The following is a 9,149-nucleotide window of genomic DNA, read 5'->3' as shown; positions in this document are numbered from 1 at the left end:
CTCGTGGCTATCGACGTTTCAGGGCGTACCTGCAGCGCCTCGCCTGTGAGGTCTTTCCCCGTTAATTTGCCGGTGGCCGGGGCTACTGCTCCGTGAGCCGCTTCCCCGGGACAGGTGAGCAGGAGGAGGCTTTTCCCTGCTGTGGCAAGAGCAGCCGGTGACATGTGCGGATGTTATGCAACAAAAGCTTTGTAAGAGACGTGCCGGACCAGTTCGGGCCGGCGGCGCCTTTCTTCTAGGGACCCATTAGCTTCAGCTAGCTGCATGTAGGGGCCTGCGCTAGATGACTTAATTTGAAGGATTCATTCAAGGCTCATTACTGACACTCCAGAAGATTGCATTGTCATTTTATTTCTTTACCTCACGTTAGTTCCTGTCTGACAGACACCACGCCATGTTTGCAGTTTTGGGACTGCTGTGTCAACTACCTGTGATGCTGTTTGCCTTTCCTCACTGCACAGGGAGATTAAATACCTTGAAGCAACCTGGATGGAAAGACGGTAACTTAAAGTGATTTCCACAATAAAATTATATCTAACTTTGCTTCTGCTGAGAAATATGTTTATGTACATAGATAGCTTTAGTTTTGTTGGGTTTTTTCCTTTCATTAAAAAAAATAAGCTGTTTAATGCTTAATTTTAGAATGTTTTAGTATCTTTTGCTGAAATGATTGATAATTGACTTGGATACTGGTATGAAGTATTTAGAAGTAAGTGTAGGTTAAGTACTTAATACTAAGTGTAGATTGGGGCAACTGAACTTTCTTTAGGTCTTTAGGATTACTGTCATTGACATAGCCAGAATCCTCTAAGTAACATCAAAAGTCCAAAAATTTGAAATCTATATTGCTTTGGTACAACTGAGCACATCACAGGGTTGGGGTTTTTGTATCTCTAAAGTTTCTTTTTATTTAAAAGGGTTTACTTGATTTTTGAGCTCGATATTTTTTCTCAATACCAGATCTCCTTACTGTGCCTTGTAATGTTAAGCACTGTGATATTTAACACTTAAGCATCAGGGCTTCAAACACGAATTTGTAACTTAGCTGTCAGCTTTCCTTAGTGGATAAGGGGGTGTTGAAACCTTAAGGCTTTAAAAAGTCATCACATTGAGCAGGAGGTGCCTTCTGGGCAGTACGCTGAGCAGCTAGCAGAAAAATGCTGGAGACAGGTTATTCATTAAAACACTCGTTGCTCTAGGACATAAACATCAAGCTGCCAGGCTGCCCCTTTTCTGCGAGTTCACAGGATAGAACCCTTTCCTCACAACAGGCCCAGATCACTCCTCCTTTACAGATGGAGTTGAAAAGGGAGGGGCACAATTCTTTATCAAATAATTGAGCAAGCACAACAGTTGCCAAGAGTATGGGGTACCTGTGTGGAGAGGTTACCCCTTCAGCACTTACTGAACATATTTTACCAGTGGAGTTACTTGACACAGCATTTTAATGAAATGCTAGGCTTCCTAAAACTGAATCTACCAGTGGCCTAAAGGACAGCAGAATGACATTTGGTTCCCTCACGTACAGGAGAGAATTCAAATCCATCTGTTTCTTTCTCCAAATACAACCTGAATCACCAGGTGGCAGGTAATTCAGAGACTGAGATAGGTGCACTTTGACTAGATCCTACAAGGTGAAAAAAGTGCAGGTGAATAGATAAAGACTCTTTGGAAGGGAAAAGGAACACGGATCATGGAGAATTAGGGGGTCCTAGGCTCCAGACTGCTTGTCTATGCATTCCACGTTAACTGAAATGCATCAATTACCTAATTCAGAAATATAGGTAATGCTACTTGCATGGTAAGGAATGAAACACTACCGAGGAAAACTGAAGTTCTGTTTCAAAAGACTGAAGTTATTCCCATCATTTGTACTGAATCAAGACATTTATTTCCCCTCCCCCCCAGTTATTCCCCTTTCTAATTGTGGGTTTGGATATTTTTATTTTTAATTATGTCCTCATCTCTGGTTACTCTTAGAGAATACATATTTTAGGCTTAGATTTCCTTGCAACTACTTTAGAGTAACGGATTTCCTTTCCTACACAAATGTGTGTGCACACATGTGACACCTTGAATATATACTGTAATGTTATATAAATTACAGAAACATATACTGTAATAGTCCTTCAATATGCTAGAATGTTAAAGGCATAAGCAAATGCAAGTTATACTGCAGTTTTCTTAGTTTTCAGAGAGCAAACCATTTTGAGATACCATTGGAAGATCTAACAGTAACTATTAGGGTATAAATTCCTGAATGATGTGATGATCTAGCCAAACAAGTGAACAGAAACACAAAGCTCATTTGTAGATGAGTAATTTTATTTTGAATCCCATTCCTTTTGTTAGCCGTCTGGCTCGATACGTAACAATGCTGTTTCTGCATTACACTTGCAAGTCATTTTGCTTAACCAAATAGTCTGAATTTCTTGGAGTACAGATGAGGCTTTCACTAAAAACCAAGCCAGAAAAACAGGTCTGTCATATAAAGATTTTTAAAAATTTTTTTTAAAGAAGCTGTACCAAGAGCAGGCTAAAACTTGACTATGGAAAATGCCTAGCGAGAAAATGCATTCCTGTTTTTCAAAGCCTCCTAAAATTTCACTAGCTCTTCTGGAATCTCACCTCACAACATACTCCATGAGGCCTCATGGATCCTGTAATAAGCACAGAAGAAAGGCATTAAATATCTTAAGTGGTGCCTGTTGACAGTAAAACTCCTATCATGGGCTAATTTAAAACAAATACAGTTGGCAATGTGCCAGCCTTCACACAGAACTTGCTGCCATGACTGTGAAAACAGAACAAATGTAAAACTATTAGGACTCTACTGACATGATTTAAGTTCCAAATTTTGTTTGTGGTATTTGGAACTCACAGATACCAGAATACTGAGAAATTTATATTGAGGATTCTTTAGATTTTTCTTTTCCTTACTTTTTTGCCTCCTTTCTGCAGTAGGTCAATGCCTTGCTGAGTTTGGATCTGACTGAATTTCTGCTTCATGTGACTCTTGCTTTGTTCTTAAGAGCTCCAGTAAAAAAAAATGATGCCCACATTCCAGATGGGATAATAGCAAAACTTGAGCAACAGCTGTCATAAGACTCAAATTGTCTTGGCCAGGATAAGGAATAGCTGAAATGCTTTATAAGAAAGGAAAATATGTTTACTTTGTACTGCATAATTAGAAGAGTTAGCAGTGAAGATGATGTTTTAGGAAACCTTGATATTTCTCTTTCTGGTATGTAGATAAGAGATGCTAACCATATGAGACACTAACCACTCTTTAAAAGTACCAGATTTACCCTTCCTAACTTGTTTGAATTTGGCTTAATTTTTTTTTTTTTATTAGTGTTCACATCAGAAAAGGAGGCCAATTTATTCATTGGGCGACATCTTCTGAATAACCGATTTGATTTTGAAGCATTCACAGCAGATAACCTGGAAAGAGAATGCTTTGAAGAGATGTGCAGTTATGAAGAAGCAAGAGAATTTTTTGAAGACCCTGATAAAACGGTAGCTGTTCAAACTGGATTTAATGTACTGAAGGAGGTTACTCAATCATTACCGCATCTAAATAGCATCGCCCTGCTGAAAATAGCACTTAAAATGATTACTTATTTTTACTGTAAAAGTAGAGGCCCCAATTAGATGGAGTTATTGCTCTAGCTATACAGTGAATACACTCAAATATGTACTGTTGTTTTAAAGACTTTATACAAGGGTTGCAATTCTGCAAACGAATATAAATGAAACTTCAGGAGTATTGCTTGTGGATATACCTGTATTTTTTTAAAAACATCTTTTTTTTAGTAGCTTCCCAGCATCCAATCTGAATGTGTTCCATATGCTCTATGCATTAATTGGCTGTTCATGTCCTTGCATCGTGCCAAACAAGTGTTTTAGAAGAGGGGTACAAACTAAATCTGCAGCTGAGTGTTCCTATAAAATTATCTTCTAAATCACTACCTGTATAAAGCTTGGAAGGAACCTGGTATAGAAAAAAGAGAAAAATACACAAGGAACTGGTCAGCCCAATAATGAAACATGCTGATGGTGTGAAGACCGTCTCTTCCTGCATGCAGCAGGAATCTCTCTGTGATTCTAGGTGTGCTCTGCACTAGCCTGCAGAAAGATCTAGGAACACACTCCTGTTCTGAAGGTGGAAATGTTAGTTTGCCATTGCTAGTACTTCCTTAAGAAAAAGGTAGACGTGTTAAATTGGGAGCTCAACTGAGTCTTTTGCTGGGTAGCAAAAGTGGAAATTATAGCTAAGCAGTTAATGTATAACAGTCACACAATCTAAGTTTTTCATGTAAATAGCTCCCATTATTATTCCTAGCTGACTGGAATTCAAACCATGTTCATACAAGTGTCTGATTCTTAAGAACTTGACTTTACCTCATTAATACTCTTCTTTAGGGTTTTACAAAAATAAATTAGAAGTGGTTTTTAGTGTAAGAATATATGCTAACTTCTGCTGTAATCAGGCAGAAATATGGGGTAACATTGGCCAGTTAAAAGCACTTCTTTTTTAACAGCTGGCACTTTCTTCTTTGTGAAATTGTAACTTTTATGCAAATTTCAACATATCACAAAAGTACCATAGGATAAGCAAGTATAAATCCTTCAGTGGGAGTTGCTTCTGTTTACACCATTGTTAAATTTTGCCCACATTTTGTACTGTCTTTTAAAAAACATCAGTAAGCCTGCCCATTATGAGTCTTGTAAATCTGATCCTCTGTGGTTTTACAGATGGACTTTTGGAAAGACTATTCAACTAAAGGCCCCAAAATAAAAACAGGTAAGTCATCTTTTTATTCTTCTATTATTTTCTTACATTGCAGTATTTTGGTTTGTTGTAATAGTACAGTCTTAAAAATACATAATGCATTCAAGTTAGCAAATTCAGAATTGATCTTTTTACTGAAATGCACTGTGAACTGTTCAAGCATGTTGCATTCAGACATACTCACTGAAGCTTCATGCTCACACTAGGATCCATTATAAGTCTGCAGGTAAAAACAATACAAATGTTGTTGTCCATTTCTTTAATACAGTGTGTAAACTTCACAGTAATTGCGTCAGTTTTCTGTGGTTTTGTTTGTGGTGTGTCTGTCCTGCTTCCCCCCATCGCCCTCACTTCTTTGATAGTAACATAACAGTCTGATTCAGGTTCAGAGGCTTTATTTAAAAAAAAGTCAGTATGATTGGAGGAAAGATCTATAGCTTGATCAAGGTTACAAGTACCTGAAATAACATTTGGAAGGCATTAGAAGAGAGACATCTCAAAAGCTTTATGTACAGCAAATGGACTATTTAGTCACTTTTGCTTTAAGCTGAATGTGAATGACACTCTTGGGTTGTGTTGCACAGATGTTATGGCTTCTCACAAGTTAGAACTTTGTGGAAAGAAACAGCTGCATAGAACAGCAAAATTAGTATATCACAGTATATGCAGTATGTTATGTAGATGGAAAGAATATATAATGAAAATAACCAATGTTTTATCCTCAGGTGATGAGACACTACAAAAGATTAACGTTACTGGACTGCTCATCAGTCTAGTTGCTGCTGGAGTACTGTTAGTTACAATCATACTGCTTATCTTCTACTGCTGCAAAAGTAGATGCAAATCAAGGCAACCACCAGGGTAAGGAATTTCATTGCTTAAACCAAACACCAAAACAAAACTCTTGCTTAAGAGTGGAATTGAAAAAATCATTGTGGGTTTGTCCAACTGTATTCTCAGAGAATCCAGTGGGTGTTGTAGTTCTTACTTTCCTGGAAGCAGCTATGTTGAAGTTAACACAAAACCATAAAACAATACTTGCATGGCAGAAGTACCTTTGGGCTGCTCTTCGTGTGTGTTCTTGGTTCCAAAATACTCTCACTAAAAAGATTGAATCATTTGAATAGGTTGGAGCCTGCAATGAAAGGTGTTGTATTCTGTTCACCCTTCAAAAATAGGATGTATGCTTTTCATCTCCTGTAGTCTCCCTCAGCTGTGAAATGGAGTGTGAAGAAGTGCTTCTCTACCAACTAATTCTCTAGGCCTTCTTGTTCCTTTATGCTAAATATGAAAGGCACAGAAGAGGAGTCTCCACTTCCTCTTCCGTATAAATTTCCCATTACTGAGCAATTCTTACACTGTGGTGAGAGTATTTGACTTCTGGTCTTTATGACTATTGAAGGAAACTGCTTTTTGTTATTTTTTTTTTGGGGGGGAGGGATGGTTTTTGGATTTTTTTTTTGTTAAACTAAGACTTTATATTCTTTCTTCCCTTTAAAACAGAAACTGCCACTTAATTCTGTTAACTTTTTTTAGGTACTTGGGTTATGCTAGAAGACGTAATTCATCTAGCATCTTCAGAAGGCATGAAGAATTATCTTTAAACCCAATTCCTCTCAGAACTGATGATTCAGGACTGCCAACTTATGAGCAAGCAGTTACTTCAGATGGACAGCACGGCATGCCACCACCTCCTTATCCAGGTCCCCCAAAAGGGGCACGGATGTTTAAGAAGTCTCTGTCACTTCCTGCCCCGTAGTGCTGAAGCACCTTCTGGGGTGAGGAGCGATTACTGTGACACAAAGTGCTTTTTTAGAAAGTGTGTGCTACCTTGCATATTGCAAGACAGTTTACAAAAATGTGAAAGATCTTTAGCATGACTAGGAACAAGTGATGGTCCCATTTGGGAACAGAGGTGAGCTGCTGCAAAGGCTGCAGGACTGTTTCTTTGCACAAGTTTATTGCGCTAAGAGAAGGGAATGCATGAAGAGTTCAGTCTTTTACTGCCACCCTCTCCATATGCACTTTGAGCCATTCCATGTTACTACTGATGTTTCATTAACAGTTCTATTTTCTTCAGAAAGAATTAGTTTTATTGATACAACCTTATTTGTGACTTAATTCTTTAAACCACTGTAAGAAGTCTACTTTTGTTTGATATATTCACCCCTGCTGTGTGAATCTTCTAGTCAATGTAGTAATAGATCAGAGCACGAAAATTATTTCATGATTTGATCTTTCAGATGTGTTTATATTACTGCTTCTGGGTTGCACTGGTTTCAGACACTGCTGGCTAACACACTAGGCAATTTGTTATATTTCTGAGATTATAATTTCAGATGAAAATGAATCATTAATTACATGGCACAACCCATTCAGATAAGAGTATACTCTTATCAAATGGATTTGATGTTCAACACGAACTACCAGGTTGAAGTGGATGAGAGTGCTAGAGTTGGAATGTTAAATAAATGGTCAGTACCCAGGTTTCACAAATAATGTTTCTAGTGCAGTTTAAAAATTTAAATGGTGAAAAAAAACATTTAGTTTGTGGAATCAAGGTCCCTTCTAACCCCTATGATTCTATGATCAGTCACCATCACTATATGGCCTCCAGGTGTCACTGAGCAAGTCACATACCAGCATGGCTGTCCCTTTCGCTCCTGTAGTGGAAGGGGCTTCCCATGGCCACAGGAAGTCCTATCAGTGAGCCTCACAGGCAATGTTTTGGGTTGGTGTTTTCTTATTTTATGTTATAGTTAGACAACTGCAATAAAGTTGATTTTTTTTTCCTAAAAAAGCAACAAATTCCAGCCCCCCCATAACTCTGATTTGGCTAACGCTGATAGCAGCAAATGGTATTTTAAGGTAGTGCCTAAAATACACTTTGTATTATAGAGGTTGACTAGTTATATGTAACATTTCACTGAATTGTATGGTTTTTTTAACATGGGAGAACCTGTAGCGCTATTGACTGAGATGAGAGGATTGCTTCAGATTTTTATCTGTAAATGCTTTTCTAAAGAAGAAAATGTATCTCCTGTATATTCCAATATTTGGAGCATTAAAGCTGCTACTCAAGGAGTTCTTGCCCTTTGAAAAAACACATGCAACCCAACTGGTAGCAGTGGACACAAGACTCTTATTTCTAAACAGTATCAGATTTGACTTCTGACAAGTTACAAACCTCTTTGCACCTTTCTTCTTGTTGACAGGTAGGGGAACCCCTGTGTTGTGATAGCTCCAAGTCACTGTTGCCCTACTTTTAAAGTTCTTGGAGTACATTTTTAAGTTCTTGGAGGTTACTATTCTGTAAGACTGAAATAAGCAAATAGTGCAAGATGACAATTGATAACCAAACTACAAAGTTAATTTGGAAATCAAGGAATTCTAAGCTCACAAAAACATTTCCTTTCAATTTAGTTAACTTTAAAAAAAAAATTGTTAATGTGTGTCTTGAGCTGTAGAGCATGCTTTCTTCTAGATTTTCCCTGGGACTTAACAATGACTAATTTAATGGGACTGGTAGGAACGCTTTCAAGGAGAGGGGGTTCACAAGACCTGTGAGATTCTTTAACATCGCTACTGTAAAGTATGCATTGGGCAAAGTCACATTTTAAATATTAATTACAGAAATTGTATAGAAGCCTATTTAATCACTTGAAATGTGATTCTACTAATTCCTACAAATCATTTGCAAGTGATTCTACGCCAAGCAAGCAAAAATTGTGACCTTCCTAATAAAAACAAACACATGCAAATTTAGGATGGTGTAACTGTTAAATGTCAATGCTGTGGCTTTCTGGGCAGTAAACCCTGCCCTGTGTAGGGTATAACACTTCAAATGTAGTCACAGAATCTGCCCTTTAGACCCTAAAGATACTCAAAATATGCGGTGACTGACATTCAAATACTGGTTGCCTGTAATGTTGTGATTTGAAGACACATTCTGCTCATTGTAAATAAGATGCAGAGTTTAAATTTTAGTTGAACATAACGTAACCTCACCTCTGCCTGTAAATGAAGAAAATTGCCTTGAATGTCAATTGTTTGGGTTGTTTGGTTTTCTTCTTTCATACAGTGACTCCTTGTCCAAGACCTTGATTCTTGTCACTTTTTGGAACTCCTGAGTCATCAGGGTTAGCAGAGGAAAAAAATAAAAAAATCAATAAGGTTGACTACAGTGATTTGTGAATTCAGAAGTGTCGCCAGAGTTCCAGATTTTACGTGCAGTCTCTTCTGAAAATGCAGCTACTGTTAGAATATAGAAAACAACTATTATATAAGTGTTCTTTGTTGGGAGGAGGAGGAAGTAACTTTTGAGCAAAGCCACAGCAATAATTGAGTTTTGTAC

The 9,149-nt window shown here is 37.7% G+C and overlaps 1 protein-coding gene across 1 annotated transcript; it reads left to right on the top strand.

Moving 5' to 3' along the window:
- Positions 1–394: 394 nt before the first annotated feature.
- PRRG4 (proline rich and Gla domain 4) lies at positions 395–6,554 on the top strand (the record flags this gene model as incomplete). Its single annotated transcript, XM_084264015.1, has 5 exons — positions 395–500; positions 3,356–3,519; positions 4,759–4,807; positions 5,521–5,656; positions 6,332–6,554. 5 exons carry the CDS (start codon positions 395–397, stop codon positions 6,552–6,554), a joined length of 678 nt encoding a protein of 225 aa, XP_084120141.1.
- Positions 6,555–9,149: the final 2,595 nt, after the last annotated feature.

Source organism: Gallinula chloropus, assembly GCF_964237585.1.
Source record: "Gallinula chloropus genome assembly, chromosome: 4".
Lineage (NCBI taxonomy): Eukaryota > Metazoa > Chordata > Aves > Gruiformes > Rallidae > Gallinula > Gallinula chloropus.
This window is presented reverse-complemented; position numbering and strand designations above follow the sequence as displayed.